This window comes from Salmo trutta, chromosome 24 (genome assembly GCF_901001165.1).
Source record: "Salmo trutta chromosome 24, fSalTru1.1, whole genome shotgun sequence".
Lineage (NCBI taxonomy): Eukaryota > Metazoa > Chordata > Actinopteri > Salmoniformes > Salmonidae > Salmo > Salmo trutta.
This window is the reverse complement of record NC_042980.1, coordinates 14,152,656-14,178,162: the sequence shown is the minus strand read 5'-3', so window position 1 is coordinate 14,178,162 and position 25,507 is coordinate 14,152,656. Positions and strand designations below refer to the sequence as shown.

The window sequence follows — 25,507 nt, the reverse complement described above, 5'->3', positions numbered from 1 at the left end:
CCCCCCCCCCCCCCCAAAAAAAAGTATGGACATGCAGTTTGAGAACCGCTTTTACTATGGCAATGACAGTGTTTTCCTGTCACAAAACATCAACACGAGATGTACGTTTTCAGAACACTCAATCGTGGTGTATTACTCCAACTTCTGTCATAAGTGCTTGTCCAATTTCTCTTTTTGCCAAATTTCAGCACATACAGAAGCAAGCGACTGAGGAGAAAAACTTGGAAGTAATAGCAGGTAACAAATGCCGAACAAGTACACAAATCAATCCTGTCCGTGTTTCTCTCCTTGACAGAGCTAAGATATGACTTGCCAGCATCCTACAAGTTCCACAAAAATCTAAATTGTTAAGGGGCAATGTTGACAAAAGTCTAAATTAGTCTTGACGCCAAGTGCTTTGAAAATACTCTCCTGAGAATCAAACTTTTAAAAATCTAATTTTATTGGCTATTCACAAAAGTAAATTAGGAAGCAACAAGATCTGGGCTTTAGGATTCAACAGTATACACGATTAAAATAATTGAGGAAATATTTAATGGCACTGATTAACAACTTTCTATTGACATGCACGTCTTCGTATGGAGGCGACTAACAAGCATAATACGCTCCTGTTGAAATGAAATTACATGTTCAGACGCAGTCAACAAATTAAATAAGACAAACCCATCAAAAAAAAAATATGTTCAGGGTAGAAATTTACCGTTTCCAGTCTTGCATTTATAAATTGTTTTCTAGGTTGACATCAAGGTGGACTTTCTACAGTTCTCATGAAGCCTCCACTGGAATGGAATAATGTTGTTCTGTTTTCAGTTAGTTTCTTTTCAAATACAATATTTCATTGAGATGTGCAGTACATCTCATTTCTAAGAACCATTCTGAGTTTTGACAACCTTTGCAGCTGGAGCATCAGCATCTTTGCCCGCACCTTCCAGTGCTCGCTTCTTTGGACTAGGAGGTGCTATTGGAGAAATGGAAGTTAAAAGGAAAATATTACATATTCAATTGTCCCAATGTTTACTTTCTCATTGAAGATTGGTAGAGACATTTGTCTCACCAGAATCCTATGATACTGCATGATTAACATAACTGCTCTTACCGTCATCATTATCACCATCATCAAATTTGGTCTTTCTGCCTTGGTAGTGTGATTTGCCATCACGTCCACCCCTGTCCCTTCGTCCTCCTCTCCCCCCTCTCCCACCTGATTTTCGGCCACCTGTAAAGAGCGAAAGGAAATGTTCCATCAGATAAGACAGGAAATATTACACCCCCCCCCTTGAAATCACAGTTACCTCTGCCTCTTTGTTTGTTGAGAGATTCCTGTTGGTCTTCAATGATCTTTTTCAGAGTTTCCCGCTCAGCATCTCCCTCCACCACCTCCCACGTAACATCTTTGTCTTTAATTTTCAAGTTTCCTCCATTTGCTTCTTTGGCCTTATCAAAAGCTTCCTTAGCACTCACTCTGAAGAGGATGGTACCCTTTAAAATAATAATTGATGATTATTTCCTATGCCGATTTAATTTGTGTAATTGAAGGGTGGTTCAAATAGTTTATTACATTGCAATTCTTGCCTCTTTGGCACCCCTGATGAAATCAATCCATTTGATTTGACCATGACCTGAGAACACCTCGTGAAAGTCCTCTCTTGAAACACTGTCAAGATTGCCTGAGAACTTCAGCAGGCATCCGGTCTGCTCGTCCAGAGATTTCTACAATGTAAAATAAAGCAGAGCACCACTAGTGAGCAACTTTAAACCTCCCTGTTTTGGGAAGGGTCCTGTTCAATAGGAACAAACAGGAGAAAAATCATCTTGAATTGGAGGGGGTACTACACAAACTAGCCCAATAAGAACAGACGCCAGTTTCAAAATGTTTAGTCCTAATGAAGACGACCCCCTTCAAAACATACAATGATTTAGTATAGCACTTCGAGATCTTACCATTTCCTCTTCCTCTGCATGTTTTTGTTTTTCGTCCTTGTCTCTATAAAAACAGTTAATTTTGCACAATTTACTTCACCATAAGACAAAAAGAACATTATTAAGTATCAGTAATGTGCTCACTGTTTAGCTTTAGCCTTTGCCTCCGCTTTGAACTGTTTTCTATCCTCTGCTTTCTTTGCATGGTAGTCCTCTCTGAAAACAAGAGCAGAGTTAATATATATTTTTCACCAGTATCAATAGGTCATCTTAGAGACTTGGCAATGGTAGCTAAGCCTCCACATACCTTGACAGTACAATCATTTCATTTTCTTTGAACGATTTGGTGTCTGTGCGTCCAAGGAACTGCTTTGATACTTCTTCAGTGTCGAAAGTCAGGAACACTGAGCCCTGAAAATGGATGGAGATGCTGTGTGTTTTTATTACAAACAGTTAAATCTTAACAGGAAAAAAATATCTCCTGCCACATTACCTTGAAGTTCTTTTGCAAGTTTCGTCTCATCTGAATGTTTTCTATGTCGCCTTTCCCTTTCAGCCACCCCTCAATTTCATCAAGCGTTGTCTCCAATGGAAAACCTTTCTGGGAGATCATAGAACATGTTTAACAGACACAGGGCTCCAAAACAGCTGTAAGATCTCAATCAGGTGCATCTCAAATATTGGAAAATCCAACTTACAATGTACACAGATTTGTGTTTGAGGGCATCTTTGTACTCATCGTTCAGTTCTGGTAAAGGCTTGCTTGAAATTCTCCTGATTTTTGTCTTATCCTCACTCATTTCCAAAAGGCCAGTCTTGGATTTTTTCAGAGACTCAACAATTACGTTGGGATCGGTTGTCAAGCATTTCAGTCTGAAAATAGCAGGGAGAGTTAGTAATCATGTTATAAGCAAGCAACTCATCTAAAAAAACAATGTAGGCTGAATCAAGTCCCAAATTCCAATTGAGCAAATAAAAGTAAATTGCACAAACCTGTTAAACTTTAGCATGGTCTCCAGGGTCACCCAGCCATCATCGAGCTGCAACTGTTCCTTGAGGAACTTGTCTCTTGGAAGGTTGTGATCACCAAAGTAGTACTTTGAAGATAAAGAAAAACATGTCAATCAGGGCTGACCAGCATTATCCAGGTTAGCTGTCAGTATAATACCACCATCTTTGGTTATACAGCTACAGTAGAATACATTTTGCTATGACAAAATACCTCAATCTGTCGTGCCACCTTCTTCTCAACTTCAGACATTGCTTGATTTTCTGCCATGATGCGTCTGAAAAAAACAAGTCAAAGACAATTATTAGAGCCAAATGTGACAAATCAATAAGCAACACTAACCAAATGGGAAATGCTTTAGATACAAGTACTAGTCGTGTCAGCTAATTACACAACGGACATGCATGCGCAAGACGTATGCATTGACAAAAGCTTTTGCTTAAGCTTCAAACACACCGGCTGTTTATTTGCGAGAAATAGTACGCAGCATCATCTTGATATGCATTTTTATTCAACTAGGCCAGTCAGTTATGTACGCAACAAAAGGTCAACAATTCACCTTCTACTACCATTTCTGTCAAGCCGTCTATGCATACAGTTTGACGCATACGTTCGATAAATCCAACATATGCCCAACGCACTGCAACGCAAACGCAGCGTTTCATTGGAAATTAATGTAATTCTGGTGTACCAAAATGCAACGTCACTGTCGGTGTGATCGAAGCGTTACCCACGTTTTCACTCCTGGCTAAAGACAGTCATGTTACCCAGCGTACCAAGCACTATATAATGCACATACTGTATGAAGTCTTTTCGTTTACTAGTAGTTACAGTAACAGCCTCTAAATTCAAACAAGTACATGACCTAAAAGAGCAGTTTACACGATGATGCAGTTTAGTGAGGCCAACGCTTACTTACATCAAAGATATTATGTTATATTGACAAGATAGTCGCGTGACAATTCAAACAATGGAAATACATGTCCTCAAATATGGAAGGAAGGCAGGCGGCGAGATCAGCTGGGTAGTTTCTAGCCAACGAGGGCAGATAGTTCACACTCCTCCGATATAAAGTCGTTTTTCAAAGTTGCCGAAATGCCACGTGCGACCACTTAGATCATTGGATTATTAACAACCTAACCACTACGAAACTTATATTTGATCAAATATGCCTCGCGTAGTAAATTAGAAATTCAATTTACAACGAATTCCTCAATTCGTTGTCTTATTTTCGTGGACCGATTTTGGGCGGAGTAAATTATCTCGCTTCGCCTCTTCCTCTCTGGCTACATGAACTGTGTGCTAACTCGTTAGCTTACTAGCGATCAACTGCTTATTTTCTCCACGGGCCTCAAAAATACAATAGGACTGTTCTTTCCAAAATAAAACGCATTGTATATGAATATCTACCGCTGTTAAATTGTAACAGATTTACTTACTGTGATAAATTCACCTGCTACCTGCAGAGATGCTGATTCTTCAGAAGACTTTCTACCACACTCAGCTAAATCACGTTGGCAAGCAAGCACGTTCTACGGAGCACATTGAGGGCCAAAACAAATTGCTTTCTGCACTGCACCCGGGACTACAGCGCCACCTGACTGCTGCGGAAGTACCTTACGGTCAAAGGTTTTGGTAAATATTGTATTTCTATTTACACGTGTTAATTGATTTGTTAGAAAATATTTGGGCAGTAGGCAGAATTCACACATCACACTCTACGAAATCAATGAACATACAACCACCACATCTATGAGCATCATCTTGTAGATGGACGTTACATTTATCAAGTAAAATCAGGTGCATGAACCACATCAATCAGCCACAGGACAGTTGTTTTAGTAAAAAAAAAAACATTTACATTCAGAATCCGAGGTCTCCACAAAGGAAAACTGATTAATTGTGCATATCCCAAACCCTAAGATTCAGATGTAAGGTTGATACCCTCCTGGTGACATTTGTGCTTCAAGTGTAGAGATTTGTTTAAAAACTGTGCATTTGTGCATATCAGTGCTTTATCAGGTTAACCAGTATAAAAGTACACAAATGGTAGTGTTAAAGTGCATGAGAACCAGTGTGTTAGAAGCCATTCAATGTAAGTGGATTGAAAATGATGTGCTCTTTTTGTAATATTAAACCAGCAGCAGTCATTTGTCATTGAACATTTGTTTTTGGCCAAATGGTTATAAAGATGCTCTGAATAATGTAACTTTTTGTATAAAGATTCTTAGCACCTGTCACACATGATCAGTATGGCACAAAGGACTTGCATCTATGGGATTTAGTTGAGGTTTGTTGTAAAAGTACATTGAAAGACACAACACACTATGAATCCAAATGCAGCCGTGTGTGCTTGCTGGGCTGCGGAGGTTTCCCACAACTTCCCAGGTGTCCAGCTCAGGGTCATACTTCTCAATGCTCTGCAGATACATCTCCTTTGAATAGGAATATCCCCCGGTCACATAGATGTAGCCATTGATCACTACAGCACCACACTCCATCCTCTCCATCATTGACAACTGCCTCCACTCATCTCTCTCTGGATCTCATCCTAGTCTGTCCTCCCAAGTACAGCTTGTTGTTCAGAGAACAGGCCATACTCTGAAAGCATAAAGACAGAATGATTTCCTGACTAAATATATTCCATACAAATGAAAATATATGTCCACTTCCTTTGAAATGTGTCATACCTGGATGAGGAGTTTTGTGACAATGATCCACTCATTGATGTCCGGCTTGTAGGCCTGAATTTTTTCATAGGTGCTGCCTCCTCTGGATCCATAGTGGCCCCCAGTCACAAATATTGTGCCATTTATGACACAACAAGTGGTATTTCCTACACCTTTGAAAGAAGAAGCCTTTTATCAAGAAGAGTGAACAGCGGAATGACAAAACAATAATGATTTCATTAGTACTCTGTGAAATATTTGACATGTTATTTGAATGTGCAGAATAACTTAAATCATTATTTACAGGTCATTGGCTGAGAATCAGTGGCCCAGACAACCATGTATAACGGACAAATTCAAGACACAATGACAGTGCAATAGAGCGACACAGGCTTACATGTTTGCCTAGGAGTCTTCTCATTGTAACAAACTCCTTTCTGTATAGTTGTTCTATTTATGTTTTCATACTTTGAATCATGTTGGCTGTAGGGAATCATTTATTTTTTATAAGGGGTCATAGAATTCAGTCTCAAGTTGTATAGCTCCCACTCTGTACCCTCCTATAGCGTAGATACAGCCATGTCAAACCACAGAACAGTGGTAGTATCTGGCAGTGATCATGGGGCATCCCACTGTCCACTCATCGAAATCACCATTATAAATCCAAACTGTGTCGAGGACTTCAATAGTCTGTTTTATAAACCCCAGTCACAAATATAGCTCTCATCTGGTCAGTCATATATTTTCCTTGCACCCATATGTTGCTTATTGGATCCCATATGTGGACTTCAGAGTGGATGCCAATAGTTCCCTCCAATAACATACATGCTTGACAGTTTTTTTCCTGCTTGTTGAAGTCTCTTTGCAGTTGGTCTTCAAAGCGTGGACAATAAATGACCTTACTTTTCCCTCATTGCCCAGTAAGCATGGTCTCTGTACATCCAGGGCAGTCTTGAAGTGCATCTCATCCAACTCAAGATGGATACAACAAAGTAGGTTCTGAATGTGATCAACACGGTTAAGAAAGTCATGGGTGAGCCATTTGACCACAGCATCCAGGAGAACTTCGTCGTTCCATACGTTGACTGAACTCAACTTGTCGTAGTTCACCTCTAAGAACTCCTCCTGTTGTTGTATGGGCATTACCCTTCGTGCCTCCAGCTCAGGGCAGAGGTGCAGCACAGCAAAAGAGTGCATTCCAGGGCAGTTGTCCACATCCAGGATGCGTATAAGGAAGTCCTTGCAAGCAGTCTTCACCGAGTTTAACTGTAGGTCTGCTGCCTCCAGCAGGCTCTGTACATTTGTCTCAGTGATGCTCACCCTGGAAGTGTATATGTAGTTCACCAAAGCACTCAGAAGTTCATAATCAATCCCAGTCAGTTTGAAGAGGTTGTTTGACCGTGCCTTCATGTCAGCTGTGAACATGACTTTAAAATAAGAGCGGTGAGCTGACAAAACTGCCTTGTGACAGTGAAAGACTTGTCCTGTGGCACATTGTAGGGTGATATGTGTGAATGTCACCTATGTCGAATTTTTTCACCCCATCCAATAGCTCATTCGGCTGGGGATGCCGCAAGTCATAAATGTAGCTTTATTTTCCTCTGTCAGACATGATGGCTAGAAAATGAAGAGAATGTCTAGCATTTACCTTTGGAGTGTTTATTTCTGGTGTCCCATTAATTCAACAAGCCTGAGGAGAACATTTGAAAATTAAAACTAAAGTCTTACAGCATTAAGGTTAAACCGCATATATATATATATATAGGCGTTCATCTGTACAGTCACACTATTACAAACATAGGCTAAAACATTATGGCTATTTATATCTATCCACGCATGAGTCCGCTACGATGACGGGAAATTAAGTATCTCGTGTCATAATCAGCAGCACACAACTTCCCATTCCTAAATCACTTGATTCCAATCATTACGCTTCAACGCAACAGTCCCTCGTTCACGCTTACCTTTCCACCATATAACGGCACGTTCTGTACTAAACCGGCGCTCGCAGTGCTTTTGTTTGAGCGCTCTGACAAGGCCTCGCAATTACCTTAAATTAGCTCAGGACCGTGGCTGCACACCTGTCCGATTTTTTCCTCTCCTTGTGTAGTTAGTCGCTGTCTGTTATCCTGCTCCATATTACTCCAGTCAGCTTCCCAGATAATAAAGCCAAGCAGACGGCTTTAGTTTATTAGCATTCCAGTTATTTCCTGGACACGCATTCTCCTACCACGGAGAATGAGCCTAGACAGCATCGATGCGCACAAGGAGACTCCAATACCACAAGTGAACCAAAAAACGATATGGTTGGCCGCCTATTTCAATTAAATTGAGCAATTCCCCCACTGCGAAGAACCACTTCGCATCCAGTCTCTTTCGTTGCAAAGGCAGTTTTAGCCGAATATGGATTTAGATTGCATAGTCTAACACGAGATTGTAGTGTGGTGCCATGAACAAGCTCGACGTCAAACCTTGACTAACACCGATTGCGGTTTACAACCTCACTGCAACGTAGAATCATCTAAGTGATGGAAATTTGACTTCCACCGTCACGGTTTAAAATTTATTAAATGTTTTTTAAAATCTAAATTACTAAGAGGCTGGTAGTCTATAACATAGCAGATGTTATTTTTATTGCACCCAAGGGAATACCAAATACTAGTAATAGACTAGTCACCATAGAAACCTAGGATGCACAGCAAACGCATTAGAGTTGATTGACAGGTTGAGAGGAGTTGTTTTTTGTTCACCCATTTCAGCTACCCTCCTCCTGGTGTGTTTACATTGAGAACATTTACCAAACACAAGCAAATAGAGAATACAACAAAAATAAACAAGTGTAATGATGTAACAATTTTATTAAACGCTACATAAGGCCAGCATCACTACAATAGAAATAACAGAGGTGCATTTTTAGTAACTTCTACGTGCTTGTGTTGTAAACCAAGTATTGCAATGTTAAAATGCCAAGAAACCATTGAGATTATTTAAGTAATCAGTGGTTAGATTTTTAGACATTGGAATGCTCTACTGGTCCCTCAGCATTGTAACAATGCTCTCACTGCCATTTACACAGAGAGCTGTGCTGCTTCTTTCACTAAAGGTTTTAAAGCACCAAGGTCCCCCAAGAGAGAGGATAACCCCACACAATACCACTGATCTCCATTACGAGCTGCAGGGGCACTGAATGACTCCATTTCCACTCCTGCCGTGGCCAGCAAACCTGAGGAAAGAGTGGGAGACAGCCAGTTTAAAATAAAGTTATTCTGGTCATCTGACATTTACAGCTAGAGAGAAGCTTGCTGTCAAGTGCTAGTTCAGTGTAAACACATCCTGATGTGAAGAGGCAGAAAAAGTATGGGTTAAGACTGCATACTTAAAAAATGTATTATTCAAGTAGCGAAAAAGGGCTATACCTGGCGCTGCATAGAGGGATTATAGCTCCTACGATCTCGATAAGTCAATCGTGATGTTACAACGTCAAATTCATTTCTCACCGGTTACGGAGGGCAGGAGCTGAGGAGAAGCCGCGGCCTTTAAGAACAGCAGGTTGCCAGTGAGAGACACAGGCTGTCGGAACACGCTACGGTTCAGCTCCAACAAGACTAGTGCGCCTCCCTGGACTGAACCAGTAGCTCTGTAGCTGGAGCCGTTGACAGAGATCTCAACTTCACATGCGCCTTGAGTCAGACCCTCACTGTGGTTTCTGGTTACCTGAGATTTAAAAACAGTCAATCTGATAAATAATCAAGACAACGTTAATAAATTACACAAGTTAACAGAATATGACCTTTAGCCAAGTGTCAATGGGGGCCATTTTACCATGATTCCAGATTCCTTGGCCAGGCTCAGTGAATTGACCAGGTTGGGGCAACTCTTGGAAACATCAGTAAGTAATCCAACCATTACTGCTGAAGTCATATAACCAGAGGAACCTTTCAAGCAGTCTCCTAGTTTGTGATAACAAAAAAGAAACCATGTTCAGTTTGAAATACAAGATTATACCACAAGGGGGAGACAAACCAAAGGGCACAACACCACCTGCCCCTAATACCTGTATGCCAGAACGGCATCCAACGTCTCCTTTCCCTGCCAATCAGTGATCTGAGAAGACTGGTTATGAAATGGTTATGAAATGTTGACAGGCTTTCCTGCAAAATCTTTTAATCCATCAAGCCTGTTCAGCAGTTTCAGAAAAAAATAAAGGAATTGAAGAATATAAGGACAGTCTAAGGCCTTGCAGTGCTTACCTTGAGTTGTGATTTGGACTTGGCTGAAGGGCTGTTTAGAGGTGGTGCATGATCTCAGCACAACTCCTATGGCCTCTCCTAGTTTGATCCACTGGTGAGACCCAGGGGAGAATGTGCTTGCCAAAACCTGGGCATTCACCTGCGCGCACACACACACCACATGTAATGTGACCAATCAAATGTGGTTGTGCTTCATTTTGGAAAGATAAGATCTATTGTATTGAGCTGCATTGTTTTTTCCCATGAAATTTCACAATTAAAGCAACTGGTTTCACAACACTTCATGTGGAAAACTAATTGTGTTTCCAAGTATGATTCAATATTGAATATACATCCTTGCAATGAAACCATCAGAATAGTTTGAACATTTTGAGGGTTACATTGTTTAAGGTCTGAGAGCAGTTTTTTTAACTATTGCAACAGTGAAACCATCAAAGAAAGAACCCATTAGAATCGGTCACCAATAGTCATTTGCTTGACCGCAATAGAAAAGTGTAGAACTATCTGTTTCACCCGTCTGTGATTGTCTGCACCCAACTCTAGGTGTCAACCGTTTTCCCCATTAGTCCCTGGGTATTTATTCGGATGTTCCCTGTTCATCTTGTCAAGCAGTGTGTTTTTCCATGCTCCTTCGATTCGCTCTTTTGCTAGTCCTCCTGGTTTTTACCCTTGCCTGCCTCAACTGTGAACCCGCCTGCCTGACCATACTGCCTGCCCTGACCTCGAGCCTGCCTGCCACTCTGTACCTCCTGGACTCTGACCTTATGATCTTTTACCTGTCCACGACCGTTCTCTTGCCTGCCCCTTAGATTATAATAAATATCAGAGACTCTAACCATCTGCCTCCCGTGTCTGCATCTGGGTCTCGCTCTGTGCCCTTATACTCACTGCTCCAACCAGGCCCTTGCCCATCACCATGTCCACAATCTGCAGAGCGATGTCCTGTCCACAGCGTGCCTGGGCCTCCTTTGTACTGGCACCCAGATGAGGACAGCTAATCACATTGGGATGGTTCACCAGGGCACGGTTCTTTGGGGGTTCCTGGGAAAGAACGGAATACCATGATGTTAGTGAATGTCAATACAGGGGGTAGACAATTAATACCAAAATGGAACTTAATGTTTAGGTGATTTAAGTGATGATATTCTTGCCTCAACAAAAACATCGAGGCCAGCCCCTCCACACTGTCCAGACTCCAAAGCTCTGAGGAGAGCATCCTCATCGATGATGCCCCCGCGTGCACAGTTCACGACCTTCACACCTTTCTTGCACTTAGCAAATGAGGTGTCGTTCAGTAGTCCTAGGAGAAACAACTTTACCTCAAGTGGAAAAGTGCTTTTCACCCTCCAGTACCACAACCATGACATTTATGTAAAACTCACCAGCTGTAGAAGGCATGAGGGGCGTGTGGACGGTGATGTAATCACACTGGGGCCACAGCTGTTCCAGGGACATCTGCTCCACCCCCCAGGTAGCAGTCACCTCAGGAGGAGTGATTGGATCATAGCCGATGGTCTGCCGAAAGCAGATTCAAATAGTATTGTCTAAATACTACAGTAGGCAGCTTTGAAAGATTGTGAAAAGCAGAAACAGGATTTTGAACTGACCTTCATGCCAAAGGACTGCATTCTGGTGGCAACTTCCTTTCCAATTCTTCCAAGTCCAACTATTCCAAGTATTTTGCCGTACATCTCTGCACCCATGAACTGCGAAATCATTAACACAACTTTGATCCAGTTCCCTGAGGAGAGTGAGACTCCACAGATTTAAAGATCAGATTTGATTACTGATGACTGGCTGAACACTGGGGTAGACCACGCGACAGTAATTGCTTTGTGTGTCAAAATGAAACTCCTAATGAGGGAAGCCAAAATACTCTACCTTTTTACGATCCCAGTTCCCTGCCTTCATGGACATGGCTGCTTGTGGCACATGTCTAGGAAGATAATGATTTTGAATCGAGTTAATCAAACTTTTCTGTAAAAGTTTGAGAAGGACAATGCATTCGGAAAGTATTCAGACCTCTTGACTTCTTCCACATTGTTACGTTACAGCTTTATTCTTGCATGGATAGAAACAAATAATCCCTCAATCTACACACAATACTCCATATTGACAAAGCAAAAACTAGTTTTTAGAAATGTTAACAAATTTGTTAAATTTAAACTTAAATATCACATTTAAATAAGTATTCAGACCCTTTACACAGTACTTTGTTGAAGCAACTTTGGCAGCGATTACAGCCTTGAGTCTTGGTTATGATGCAACAAGCTTGGCACATCTGTATTTGGAGAGTTTCTCCCATTCTTCTCTGCAGATCCTCTCAAACTCTGTCAGGTTGGATGAGGAGCGTCGCTGCACAGCCATTTTTCAGGTCTCGCCAGAGATTTTAGATTGGGTTCAGGTCCGGGCTCTGGCTGGGCCACTTGTCCCAAAGCCACTCCTGCGTTGTCTTGGCTGTGTGCTTAGGGTCATTGTCCTGTTGGAAGGTGAATCTTCACCCCAGTCTGAGGTCCTGAGCAGGTTTTCATCAAGGAACTCTGTACTTTGCACCGCTCATCTTTCCCTTGAACCGGACTAGTCTCCTAGTCCCTGCCACTGAAAAACATCCCCACAGCATGATGCTGCCACCACCGTGCTTCACCATAGGGATGGTGCCAGGTTTCCTCCAAACGAGACGCTTGGCATTCAGGCAAAATAGTTCAATCTTGGTTATATCAGACCAGAGAATCTTGTTTCTCGTGGTCAGAGTCTTCAGGTGCCTTTTGGCAAATTCCAAGCAGGCTGTCATTTTCCTTCTGAGGAGTGCCTTCCATCTGGCCACTCTACCGTAAAGGCCTGATTGGTGGAGTGCTGCAGAGATGGTTGTCCTTCTGGAAGGTTCTCCCATCTTCACAGAGGAACTCTAGAGCGCTGTCAGAGTGACCATCAGGTACTTGGTCAGCTCCCTGACCAAGGCCCTTCTCCCCCAATTGTTCAGTTTGGCCAGGCAGTCAGCTCTAGGAAGAGTCTTGGTGGTTCTAAACTTCTTCCATTTAAGAATGGAGGCCACTGTTCTTGGGGACCTTCAATGCTGCATCCATTGTTTGGTACCCTTACCCAGATGTGTGCCACGACACAGGTCTCGGAGCTTTACAGACAATTCCTTTGACCTTATGGCTTGGTTTTTGCTCTGACATGCGCTGTCAACTGTGGGACTTCATATAGACAGTTGTGTGCCTTTCCAAATCATGTCCAATCAATAGAATTTACCACAGGTGGACTCCAATCAAGTTGAAGAAACATCAAGGATTTTCAATGGAAGCAGGATGCACCTGAGCTCAATTAAGTCTCATAGCAAAGGGTCTGAATACTTATGTTTTTTTTTATTAGCAAAAATGTCAACCTGTTTTCACTGTCATTTTGGGGTATTGTGTGTAGATAAAAATGCTCCATTTTAGAATAAGGCTGTAATGTAAATGTGGAAGAAGTCAAGGGGTCAGGATACTTTCTGTATTGTGCAAAGCAATGAAATATGCAGAGGTATTCTGTTTTAGTGTCTTACCTTGAGAGGCTCATCAAAAGGGTGCATGTCAGCTCTGCAGCACTGATAGTGTTGCCACTTGGTGTGCTAGAAAATATAATTTACACGATAGTCTAATGTTTAGGGAAAAGCCAGATCTGTGGAGATTTGATTTAAAACAGAACTGCCTTGAAACTATACACCGATGCATAAACTCATAACTTATTTCGAATTACACTTACTTCATAACAATGATGCCCTTTTTAGTGGCAGCATCTACATCCACGTTGTCAACGCCAGTCCCAGCTCTTCCAATGATTTGGAGGTTACCAGTAGCATTGATGACATCAGCTGTCACCTTTGTTGCAGATCTAACGACAAGGCCATCATAGTCCTGGAGAGGGAATGAACAGACAAAATGACTTGCATAGTGACATTGCATGATAATTATCTGTTATTCATTGGAGTAGTTTGAAGAAGTTAAGAATGATCTTATAGTTGTAATTTGTGCATGCGTCAAACTCATTGAAATGATTGATTTGGACATAACATGGTGTCATTAGATTAGCAGCCTTTGGGCTGGTGTAATTGATGTATAGTCCAAGGTAGAGAAGATAAAAAGCCCCGGTCTAAATGTGATCCTGGTGTTTCCATCGGCCAAACAAGGGAAATCAGTAAATCTCTGGCGCAGTTGCATCAGATTCACAAGAAGGCGGTACTAACAATCGACACCAGATGATAGGAACGCACAAGCAATACCTTGCTTTTATCATCTAAACTGCAACTGATTTTAAATAATATACTGTTTTCTGAAACGCAGAAATCGTTGCGTGTTACTTCAGAGACACGCGGTTATTCAACCAATAACCAAACGCGATATACTTTTTCCGTATTATAAGTTTGATACCAATGGTGAAATGCTTTTGTTGCACATTTTAGATAGACATCGTGCAACAAAAATGTAATGGATGCAAAATTAGGAAAATATGTAAACCCCTACCTTGATCTCTGCAATCAAATCATCCTTACTCATGTTTTGCTTCTCCGTAACTTGGATTCCATTTTCTTGCAGGATCTTCTTACAACAAGGATCAACACTTTCACTGATTAAAATGCGTTTAATAGATACTGGGGCCATTTTGCTGTTCTCAACAGCTGCGGACAGTTTCACAGATGGATGAGTGAGCCTTTACGTAAGCTGCTGGTGGACAGACACTGAAAAGTTCTCAATTCAGTTGGTTTTGAATGAACATTTCGGATAAGGACTGCCCCATTCAAAGTAAACCCGCCTCTTCTCATCTCCAGTTTCTGACGTGGATGCTGAAACAACAAGGAGAGGCCATAGATAGAGAAGCATAGATAGGCTACAACAATGGTGGATAAATTAAGATGTCCCACTCAGGCCGTTTACCTTTGAATTTTTTTTGTCACAGTTCCTGTCTGTTTAAGGGGTGGCACCAATGCATTAGCAGCTGGGTCTGGTCTGCTTAGTTTATTTATATGAACCCGATTTAAACAGCGAGTGAAATGTCTCGCTTCATCTTCGGTCTTTGCTATAACCACAGAAATGACTTTGAATATAACTTGTTGGACCATAAATACGATACAGTCATCACCTGGCAATGTTGTACAGTAGTGATACAATTCTGCTGACTGAGTTTAAAATGAAAATGTTATTCAAAACTGAAGAACAATTTTAATTTCTGTGCGAGCCTCCCCTTCCTAAACGTGATATAATCGTAGCTGATATCTCAAGAATATGAGTTCGAATTTAGTGAGGCAGCTTTCAAAGTCTGTGCTAGTCTAATTGGAGTGTTTGAATGTGTTAAGCCTATCACATGACAGGCCCTTCTCTGTTCATTACCGTGAATAAAGCTCTAGTGTGAAACACAACGCCTACTTTTACCCAGTCTTTCTCTGGCTATGCACTTAGCCGAAATGATTTATCTCGTGGTCTGTGTATTGTATTGAATACATATCTAGGTATTTGAATTGTCTATACATGTAGGCAATCATATGAAATACAATGTAACCATCAACAGAAAAAAAGAATAATACATCTACAGAAATGTGTGAAACGTAAAACAAATGTAATTACATGTAGGAATTTCACAAGCCACATTTCTCCATTAAGAAAAACATTTGCTGCAACAGCCAAGAAATAATAATCAAACGGAATAACATTACACCAAATAACATCTGAGTAGGCTACAATTCAGAATCCAAAGCCATTCATATTACATCTGTATAGCGTCCAGACAATCTTTGCTTTATTTTCCCGCGTAGAAATGCCACTATCTGGTGGGAGACAATGGATTTCTTTTACTTGACCTTGGTTCTTCGATCGCTCGTATTCTGATTGGTCTCTGTGTGTTCCCGGGTCTCCGCAACTGGTCTCGGGCCTCAAAGCGTTGCTAGGATACATTGCAACAAACGTGTCCATCGTTACTGGATACAGTCCTACAGAAAACATTCCGTCAAAGGCACATTTTTACACAACGACGTTGTAAAACTGTCTAGAGACAACAAGAAAAGTGCCATGCAACTTTCTGTGAGCTCTGAATGCTGTTTTTTAGATTCATACGATTGAAACCAAAATACATTCAGACCCAAATGGCAACTGCGTCTGTTGTCCGGTATGGTCGAAGGAGTGGGTCCAGCAAAACAAGTGTGTTTGACTACTTGCATAGCCTATTCGTTTACGTTTGACGCATGTATGGGTTTGTAACGTTACTGTAGTGTAGCTAATATTGCATATTTTGCTCGGTGTAAAAATGTTTAAGCAAGATCTATGCATAGCCTACCACAGCCTAACAACATTGTTATACCATAAACATGTTTTTTTTCTTCATTTCATTTCTCCTATTATCAGCGCTAGCAGTTGAGGAAAAAAAAATTATGCAACCACCAGATCTTCGACAAGTCACTGTTTTGCCCAAAGCCGAATGGCTCCGAATTCAAGGTAGTTTGAATCAAGGGTATAAATTCAACGAGAGTCTAAAGGAAGCAACCAAACAACGAGAAGCTATGCACCTGAGGTCCAAGGAGGTGGTGAAATTCTGGTCAAACACAATAGCTGTAAGTATCTTTGTTAGTTTGTTTTTACCATAATGCGTAATGGTAGCTATTATACATGTCTTACTCTGTGCATGTGCCCACAGGCAGCCTCAGGATCACAGTCTCATACAACACATCAGGCTAAAAAAATTATAAAAGGAAAGGGGATACCTAGACAGTTGTACAACTGAAAGCGTTCAACTGAAATGTGTCTTCTGCATTTAACCCAATTCCTCTGCACAACCTACTTGAGTAAAATGTGCCATTCACTTCATAGGGACAAAGACAAAAGAAACTGGAGGCAAAGAGGATTCGGGAGGAACTTGAAGAAGAGGAGAAGAAGCAGATGGATATTGAGGAGGCTAAATATCAGGCGCAAAAGAGGAAAGAAGCTATTGAAAAGGCCAAAACTCAACAGTACTACGAGACTGATCGTGTGAAAGGATTTCATGTTTGTATTTCTTATAAGTTAAAATGGTCTTCTGCAATTATTCTTTTTCATCTGAAGACGTGCTGTGTTCTTTATAATGTGCATTTCTGAGTTAAATTGAATAAATGCAATATTGTTATTTCTTCCAGAGTGCACTCTTGCTGACAGAGGTCCTGAAGGAAAGGGAGGCCCAGATAGAACTGAAGCAGAGAAAGCAGGATACCTCCAAAGATGTGGACAAGGAAATCATGGCTATCATTAAGCGTAGAGAGGATGAAGCTTTGCAAAAGGAGCAGCAGAAAGCTTTGCAGAGGAAGCTTGACAGCCAGGCCACAGCAGAAGACTTAAAACAGCAGTAAGTCTCACTGAAACCTAACAACCTGGCAGCAGTTAACAAATTGAATATCTATATACTCTACCATGGAGTCAAATGAATTTAAATGTAGTCCAAATAGAATAGACTGAATGCTCTCAATGGTTTAGTATGATGAATGGTCTCTTCCCCCTATTAGGGCAAAGGAACATGAGATGAATAGAGAACTGGAGAAACTGGAAAACAAGAAAGAGGCAGAGGAACTCCAGCGACTAAAAGAGCTTTTTCTGTGGGAGCAATGCATGCAGGAACAAAAGAAAGAGGAGCAGAAGAGAAATACCATGAAAGCTCACATGGTAAGATATTTGGATGTTATCAATGTTCAAATGTCTCACTCATTAGAGCAATATTACACAAGATTCATGGGGGTGTGTTAATTAATCCCGCATTTGTATTTAAAGGAGCATCTCTCTAACAGAGATATCATTAGAGCAATAGAGGCACAAAAGCAAGAGATGGAGGAGCAGCGCAGGAGGCTTTTTGCAAATGCAAAACAGAAAATGGTGAAGTTGAGGAAAGACAAAGAGGAAGAGATGTTCAGGTAAGTAGACATATTAGGAGAAAGTAAACAGTTTGAGAAAACATTTGAAGTCCCACAATAAGAAATGAGTATAGCTGTGGCATCACTAGTCAACAGTAGTCTTACAATTCTGGAAGTCTCATGGACATAGATTTTCTAAGCCTTTTTTCCCTCCTAAGAGAGGTCCAAATGCACAGGGAGGGGATCATGAATAAACTGGCTGCAAAACAGCAGGAGCAGACGGATAATGAGGAACTCATCGCCAAGGCTATTGCTCAACGGGATGCCAGACAGGCACAGCAGCAGAAGGAGAAAGATGACAAGAGGACGGCTATGCTGAACTCAATTGCCTCACACAGAGAAGCCATGGTATGGCATGTGCACCCTGCCACAAGCAAGGGGTCAATCGGGAGCTCAAAATATTCTCACAAAATTAAACTCAGAATTAATATTTATCAATGAATATGCCGGCCTATATGTTACAAAAAACGTCTTATCACAATGACACTGGCTTGGTTTTTTTCCCAGAAAGAAGAACAGGAGCAGAAGGAAAGAGAACACAAAGAGAGAGCCATTGACATGCTTTATGCCAAGAAAGAAGCCGACAGAATATTTATTGAAAAACAACACCTGAAGGCACAGAAAATAAAAGAGGACGGAAGAACTTTACAAGACATCTACATTCATCAAATGGTGAGCTTGGATTTGATTTGCACTTTGCCTTTCCATGATTACAATTCTTGATCATTTTTGGTATGTCAACTATTTTGACACGTAGTGGAATGTGTCAGCAACATTTCTAATGAAGCAACATAAGATTTCATTTAACATTTGAAATTTTGCTGTTTAGGCTGAAAAACGTGCCAAGGAACAGCACATAAGAAAACAACAACAGGACTTTGAGACCAAAAATGCAGAGCTCATTGCTGTGGAGGAGAAGCAGTTCCAGCAGTATGCAAAGAATGTGATCGATACAGCCACCGAGGCCATGAGAAATATTCACCCACTCCGCAAAGCTGCCAGGGAGGGAATTGGAGGTGGTCTTGGCCCCATCTTTGGAGGAGTGAGACCAAGTTACTTGGTTCAAGATGACACTGGTGTCCAGATGCCCAATTATGTCGGCAGTAGATCTCAGGACGTCAAAGAGCTGAATGAGACATGTGATATTCAGCAATCCAAGAAAAGACTTGGATTCACATGGTAAACATCTGTTGAAAAGAGTAACATGGTCAGGTGAAGCATGATTAGAAAAACAATAAACCAATGGAATTTAGCACTTCCTAAGCATTTATGATATACCCCCATTTTGTAATTTATTTCACACTCAAAAAACCCACACTTGATAGGCAAGTTCTTGACTGACCTAGCGGGATGATTGCGGTCTTTTCAGAGCTCAAAGATGATTCATCTCAGAAATATGGAAATGTAGAGATGGTGTATAACTAATGTCTCTGAAATTAGATTTTGTTTAGTTTTGTTATTTTACATAATATACATACACACAATTCAATTAAAACTAGTGCACAAATTGGGAAACAGTGCTGATAATTCCTAGCCTGGTCCTAGATCTGTACCTACATGACAAAGATAGTCAAGAGTTGGCTAAAGCACAGATCTGGGACCAGGATATATAGTTCAACGGTTTCATTTTAATACATATGATTCACCCAGATTAAAATGTGACGTGTCAATGTTATCTTTATATCAATTGTATCAGTTGTCACTCTTCTGTGAAACATTATAATAAACAATCTATAGGCAACATTTTAACCATATCCTTTTATTTTAAAACATGGTTCATTGGGGAATATTGAATTTGGCCCGTTTTTACAAAGCCAGTGGTTTTCATTTATAGTTTAAAGGAAAGTCATGCCCAGGAATAACACCTAGTATGAACTAACATAGAACATTTTGAAAGATGTAATGGGTGAAAATCTGAACATAAAATACTAACAAAAATGGATACAATTATACAAAACTAATTTGAGACTGAGGTCAAGAAAAAAAGTTCTGGTTCCCTGAAACAGGTAAAAAAAATAACTAAATGGTATACGCATCTAACACCCCAATCATTTCAGAAAATGTCTGCACTCTTACCTGCCTTTCAAGTCAAATTGAGCCTTCTCTGACATCTCCACTTAAATATCAGTGAAAATACTAAAAAGGAAAGGTATTTTCTTTTACAAAACCATTTTATATGTTGCACTTACAGTATGTTCTGTCACAATGAGACTGTTGGTAATTTAAACAATCAAAATGTTGAAAATAACCATATGATTAGTCATACATGTAGTATTACTTGAGTCAGGCATATAGCCCAGAAAGACAAACTCATCCCTTCCATTATAATTATCACAACGGAATCACGTCCCCTCGGTACGAGACTGAAAGAGAACATTTTTAATAAAACCTGACAAAAATGTTCCTTCCAGCACTCACTCACCTGTTCAGTCACTTCCTTACTCAACCATTAATAAACATTACATTCCCAACATTTGTCAAATTAGGCGGACAGTGAAAAAAAATAACTAAAACATAAAATGGCTTTTAGCCGCTGTCAAATCTTATGAAATCTTAATTTGTACAAATATTCCAGAATTGGATCTGTTGTGATATCTAACAAGTGTCTAAAATAGGTCTACAGCAGAACCTCACACATTATTAGGCATCAGCTCATTGATTTGTATGTTCAAGGATGGACAGGAATGAACATTTAGTGGACTAATCACTGTCATCAGAACTTGAGCTGGAGCTGTACTTCTTTTTCTTGCTGTGGTTTTTATCCTTCTCTTGGCTCTTTGACTTTTGATTCCGCTCAGGGTTTTTCCCTGCATCTTTGGACTTGTGAGAGGACTCCTTTTCTGGGCTGCCATCCCTTTTCTTCTTGGAGATGGGGCTCTTTCTACTTCTGTCCTTCCCTTTATTCTCTGAGTTGCTACTCTTGGACCGCCTTCGTCTGAGAGTGTCTTCACTGTCTTTGTTCTTCCTCTGATGAGATGAACCGTCTTTGCTATGGTCTCTATTGTTGCTCTTACTCCTGGAGCGCCTGCCTCTACGCGAGTCCCTGCTCTTATTCTTGTCTGGACTCCTTGTCCGTTCTCTGCTCTTGGATCTACCTCTCCTCTTGTCCTCCCTCTCTCTGTGGTGCTGTCTTTCCATGCTCTTACTGCGCTCCCTACCTCGCTCTCTGTCCCGTCCTTGCTCTTTGTCTCGTGATGAGGCACGTCTCCCCCTGTCCCTGCTTCTGCTGTTAGATCGGTTTCGGTTCTTTCCAGAGTTCCTCTCCTTGCTTCTAGACTTTGTCTTCAGCTTCTCACCATTTCTTCCTTTTGTCTCCTTTCTGTTCTTAATGTCAGCCTCAGTGGGTTTAGCACGTTCTTTACTTCTATCACAGTCTTGAGTTCCAGACTCTGTGGCTCTCTCTTTATTTAGGTTTCTGTCCTTGCTTCTTGAGCGGCCCCTCTTATCATCACCTTTGCCATGTTTCTGATCCCTCTCTCTGCTTTTGGACCTACAACTTTTCTCTTTGCTCCTACTGCGGCTTCGAGATTTGGCCTTCTTTGCCTTGTGTTTGTTATGCTTGTCTTCAGTTTTATTAGGGTCCTTTTCTTTGCTCTTGGATCTATGAGAGCGACCTTTCTTCTCCTTCTCTCTGTTTTGACTGGGGTTTTCAGCAGTGTTTTCATGCTTGGTTTCAGAAGTCTTCCTCCCTCTTCCTCTTGGAGCTTTGCCACTCTCATTCCTGCCCTCTGTCATGTCACCCCTACAACAAAAATACAGAGAAAAGTCACCCCCACAGCAAACACAGAATCCAAGTTAACTCTTTGAATAAAACTTAAATAACTGGCCCTTGGCTGATGATCCCTTTTGACAATAGGAGAAATTAGGAAATACTTCAGAAGCTATGTAATTAGATCAGGCTGTTAAAGGTAAAATCAGCTTATCAGTCCAGCAGACAGTTCAAATATTAACAATAAAAAAAGTAAGACTTACTTGTCACCCTTGATCCAGCGGTCTCCACTGGATGCTCTTGGTGCCCTTTGTACACGCTGCATCTCCTGGCGCCAGTGTGGAGGAGTCTCGCTGCGTCGGAAACGATCCCTTGACCTTGACCTGGAGTGTGACGGAGTTCGGTACCGCTGCAAGTAAAAGATTAAATTGACATTCACTTTCTAGATCCTTGTTTTGCAGAAATGGTATGATAGTACCGTACTTGTTTGATAGTGGACTTACTCTTGGACCTCTGCCTTTAATCGTCCTGCCTGATCTTGTCATCAGAAGTCTCCTCTTATATGCTGACTGACAATTAAACATTCTGCAACAAAACAAAAATGTATCTAAATGAATATAGCTCCCAGTTGTAAAGGTTCAGAATGAAATGTTGTTCTGTCTTGTCCTTGAACTCACCTCTCCCTAGGCTTTTCCCTCTCCTTTCCAGCCTCAGCCTCTTCTTTTTGCTGCTGAGGACTTCTCCTCATAAGGAACTTATTTTCTGGGATAGGAGGGATTTCCTCTGGTCGTACCGTAGACGTAACCTCTTCCTCTTTCTCATCACCACTGCCGGGCTCAGACCTACAGACATTACAGACCAGACTTCAAACCTATGCTTTAATGAAGGTGGTTGTGGGAGTTATCATGCTATAAAGCACATTAAAACAGTTTTCAGTACAAACCCTTTCTTATCTTTCTTCTTCTGTTTCTTGTCCTTCTTCTTGGACTCTTTCTTGTGCTTCTTCTTCCGTTTCTTGGATTCTTTATCAGAGTCACTCGCAGATTCAGAAGAGACGTCAGAACTGTCAGAGTCACTTGAGCTGTCACTGCCACTGGAGATGGCCTTTTGTCTTCTCTTCTCTTCTTTTTTTGCTGTAAATAGTAGAGGACACTTAACGAGCGCTAAGGATACCTTTAAAAGCTTTGATCCTGACGATAAGACAGTCCAAGACCTACAATCTAAAGCAATAAAAAGCTTAAAACAACGTGCCAAATTTTTTGAATCCTACAAACCTTTCGATTTTGGAATGAGCTCGCCACAGTTCATAACTTTCACCTCAGAGTATGGTCTACTGCCGGCATCTGTCTTTTGACTCTCCATTGTCTGAACGACCTCTTGTCCAGAGATCACTTGGCCAAAAACCACATGGACACTAGAATAAAATAAGCAAGTTATGACAGGTGATAATAATGAAGAACAGATCACCATTTATATAACATGCTCTTATTATCAAAAGAGAATTCAAGCAGATACAAATGGTCAACTAAGTTGCAATACTTGTCCAAATGTTATACTTACCCATCCAAGTGTGGTGTGGGTTTTGTTGTTCTGTAGACCAATATAAAAAAATGGAGCAGAAGATTAGAATGAGAGTAAAACCTATTTTTGTAAGTTAGGTTCACTGAAGATGCTAGATTCATGAATGAATGACCAACTGATTCTAGCAAGGCCAATTAAAAATTCAAACATTGATAGACTTACATGAAAAACTGTGATCCATTGGTATCTTTGCCCCTGTTTGCCATTGACAGGAGGTACTCCTTGTTATGTTTGACAGAGAAGCTTTCATCTGAGAAACAGACATGACATTAGTTCTTGAGGATGGTTTTGATTAGAATATTTAACAAAATTATCTGTAAAATAGTCCTACCTTCAAAGAATCCTCCATAGATAGATTCCCCTCCCTTTCCATTGCCTGATTTACAGAAGGAATATAGATATTAGAATATCATCAACAACCAAAACATTTCCACTGTTGTCTTTGGTTAAGGCTAAGGCATATTTCATATACCTTCACTGAAGTCTCCTCCTTGAATCATGAAGTCCTTCACAATTCTGTGGAATAGGCATCCTTTGTAATGCAGAGGTTTTTGAGTACCTTTTCCAATTCCTTTCTCGCCTACACAGAAAGCAATGTTTAAGTCAAAACAGAGATGACAATATGTCCAGAATCTAAAGACGGTACACTGTCAGACCAAGGCAAGAAAAAGTCAAATTACCTGTGCAGAGGCATCGAAAGTTCTCACATGTTTTGGGACAGACATCAGAAAACAATTCTACCACAACTCTGCCAACTGCAAAATAAACCATTTTCATGTCAGTGCATATTTTAGTAAAGCGTCTCAAACTACATTTCAGAGATATGATAAACGGGACGGTAAGACCAAATGAAAACCTAAGCTTTCTTACCCAGCACGTTACTGATGCCAATGTCAAAGAAGCAGCGTGGACGCTGAACCTTGATTCCCATGATCAAACTTCTATAGCTGAAACAAGTTTTTTTGCAGTTAGTTAGCTAGTTAGCGTAGGCCACTAGTTGTTTACAAATACAACCATAGTACCCATCTCCACAGGCTAATATAGCGTATTAGCCAATTAATTGGCAGAAAAACCAGGCTGCGCTAAATCTGGGCAAGATAAAGGAAATAAAAACTAGCTAGCTTTATCAACATGAATAAATAACGTTAATATTTAGTTAGAGTAAACACAATGCAAACTGAAACGTCCACGCTAACTAGCAAGCTTGCTAGGTAATGACTTGTGCTCATGCGGATTGTGGCCTGCTAGCTAACGTTATTAACTGTTTGATACATTTCAGTCTTCCCTTTCATTCAACGTTATTTAAAATTTACACAATTTACAATAGCGTAGACATTATAGAGTTGACCTACACAAATTAGCTCAATTGGCCAATATCTCACGGCAGTTATTCTCAACAAGGTGAAATCGAGTTTCATTTAGCTACCGCTTCTTCCACAATGTTTTCTAAAGATGGCGCGACGGGAAACGTCAAAGCATTTTGGGTAAAAAGATGCGCAGAAGACGACATTTCACACCTGCGGACAGTCTACTGGTACATCTGGCTGGTTTTGGGAGTTATGATGATTGCTTATAACACTAAAAACTAATATTTTTCTTCAGTTAATGTTTACCTGCTGCTTGTGTAGAGTACATACAATATAGACTACTTGGGGAGAAAATGATTACATGTTATTTATATGAGGGACTTGATCATGGATTACGGTAAAAGGTAGTCACAGACACAACAATGAGACAGATATTTCACCGGATGCAGTGGCTTCAATTTGATGTTACTTTGTAACTATAACATTGATAAGATTCCTACAAAATGATCTGCTTTTCATAGACAAGTATTCTTAGCGTGGTCGTTAATATATAAACATAATTTTCCCCCACATAGGTATTTCATTTGGAACAATAAGGATATTTTGTATAGAAACAAGTCTTTATTTTTTAAGAACTAACTGGTTCAATAATCATATCCTGCTGGCGAGTTAACTTTTTAATGCAGAATGATTGTTACTCAATTATGAGGAATGTTTATCTCGTTACAATATCCCTGTTACCAGTAGAGTTCGCCATAGTCTTTGATGCTTAGTCCACTCTGTTCTTAACAGATTCTAGTTTTGGGAACAGAAAACTGTACTGAGATCAAAGGTTTCGCCGATGAGAAAATTTGCAGAATTTAGGCCAAAACCATCTCATTCCAGCTTCTCTCACTGGGCTTCCCACTACCCCTCTCACTACCATGTGGTAATGAGTGGAAACACCAAACGAAAGCTTCACATTTATGCATCCGGTGAATTTTTAAAATTTGATTTAATTTATTTTATTGCAGAAAAAACAGTATACGCACAAGAAGTATACAAACAAACAATGATAACATATGCTAGGGGGTACAACAAATTACAGATTATACAAAGACTTAAAAGAAACACACATATTGATTGTTTTAACAGCTTTCTTATTCGAAGAATGTAGAAT

The 25,507-nt window shown here is 40.6% G+C and overlaps 4 protein-coding genes and 1 pseudogene across 5 annotated transcripts; 1 reads left to right on the top strand and 4 right to left on the bottom strand.

Annotated features, from left to right (window-relative positions):
- Positions 1–421: 421 nt before the first annotated feature.
- On the bottom strand, positions 422–4,481 carry LOC115160745 (lupus La protein homolog B). Its single transcript, XM_029711101.1, has 12 exons — positions 4,369–4,481; positions 3,143–3,206; positions 2,914–3,017; positions 2,619–2,793; positions 2,414–2,521; positions 2,228–2,331; positions 2,065–2,136; positions 1,942–1,984; positions 1,573–1,710; positions 1,293–1,479; positions 1,097–1,216; positions 422–958 (listed from the first exon to the last, which is right to left on the bottom strand). Exons 2-12 carry the CDS (start codon positions 3,197–3,199, stop codon positions 864–866), a joined length of 1,203 nt encoding a protein of 400 aa, XP_029566961.1. The 5' UTR covers positions 3,200–3,206; positions 4,369–4,481; the 3' UTR covers positions 422–863.
- Positions 4,482–4,680: 199 nt separating this feature from the next.
- Positions 4,681–8,666, bottom strand: LOC115161483 (kelch-like protein 23; annotated as a pseudogene).
- Positions 8,439–14,596, bottom strand: LOC115160744 (D-3-phosphoglycerate dehydrogenase). The gene is made up of 12 exons (XM_029711100.1): positions 14,351–14,596; positions 13,593–13,744; positions 13,393–13,458; positions 11,730–11,784; positions 11,456–11,554; positions 11,231–11,363; positions 11,000–11,148; positions 10,737–10,889; positions 9,849–9,987; positions 9,421–9,548; positions 9,096–9,312; positions 8,439–8,821 (listed from the first exon to the last, which is right to left on the bottom strand). The coding sequence occupies exons 1-12, from the start codon at positions 14,486–14,488 to the stop codon at positions 8,667–8,669; spliced, it is 1,584 nt and encodes a 527-aa protein (XP_029566960.1). The 5' UTR covers positions 14,489–14,596; the 3' UTR covers positions 8,439–8,666.
- Positions 14,597–14,695: 99 nt separating this feature from the next.
- On the top strand, positions 14,696–19,492 carry cfap210 (cilia and flagella associated protein 210). Of its 2 annotated transcripts, none has more exons than XM_029711098.1 (9): positions 14,696–16,018; positions 16,223–16,428; positions 16,685–16,858; positions 16,987–17,192; positions 17,350–17,506; positions 17,612–17,751; positions 17,910–18,099; positions 18,259–18,423; positions 18,581–19,492. In XM_029711098.1, exons 1-9 carry the CDS (start codon positions 15,913–15,915, stop codon positions 18,932–18,934), a joined length of 1,698 nt encoding a protein of 565 aa, XP_029566958.1. In that variant the 5' UTR covers positions 14,696–15,912; the 3' UTR covers positions 18,935–19,492. The 2 variants fall into 2 exon arrangements, with proteins under 2 accessions (XP_029566958.1, XP_029566959.1); XM_029711099.1 differs by having other exon boundaries at positions 14,696–16,064.
- Positions 19,493–19,494: 2 nt separating this feature from the next.
- LOC115160741 (peptidyl-prolyl cis-trans isomerase G-like) lies at positions 19,495–24,509 on the bottom strand. Its single transcript, XM_029711097.1, has 13 exons — positions 24,394–24,509; positions 23,912–23,988; positions 23,722–23,796; positions 23,514–23,621; positions 23,373–23,417; positions 23,204–23,291; positions 23,021–23,050; positions 22,735–22,874; positions 22,404–22,593; positions 22,138–22,302; positions 21,964–22,045; positions 21,724–21,869; positions 19,495–21,493 (listed from the first exon to the last, which is right to left on the bottom strand). Exons 2-13 carry the CDS (start codon positions 23,970–23,972, stop codon positions 20,452–20,454), a joined length of 2,172 nt encoding a protein of 723 aa, XP_029566957.1. The 5' UTR covers positions 23,973–23,988; positions 24,394–24,509; the 3' UTR covers positions 19,495–20,451.
- Positions 24,510–25,507: the final 998 nt, after the last annotated feature.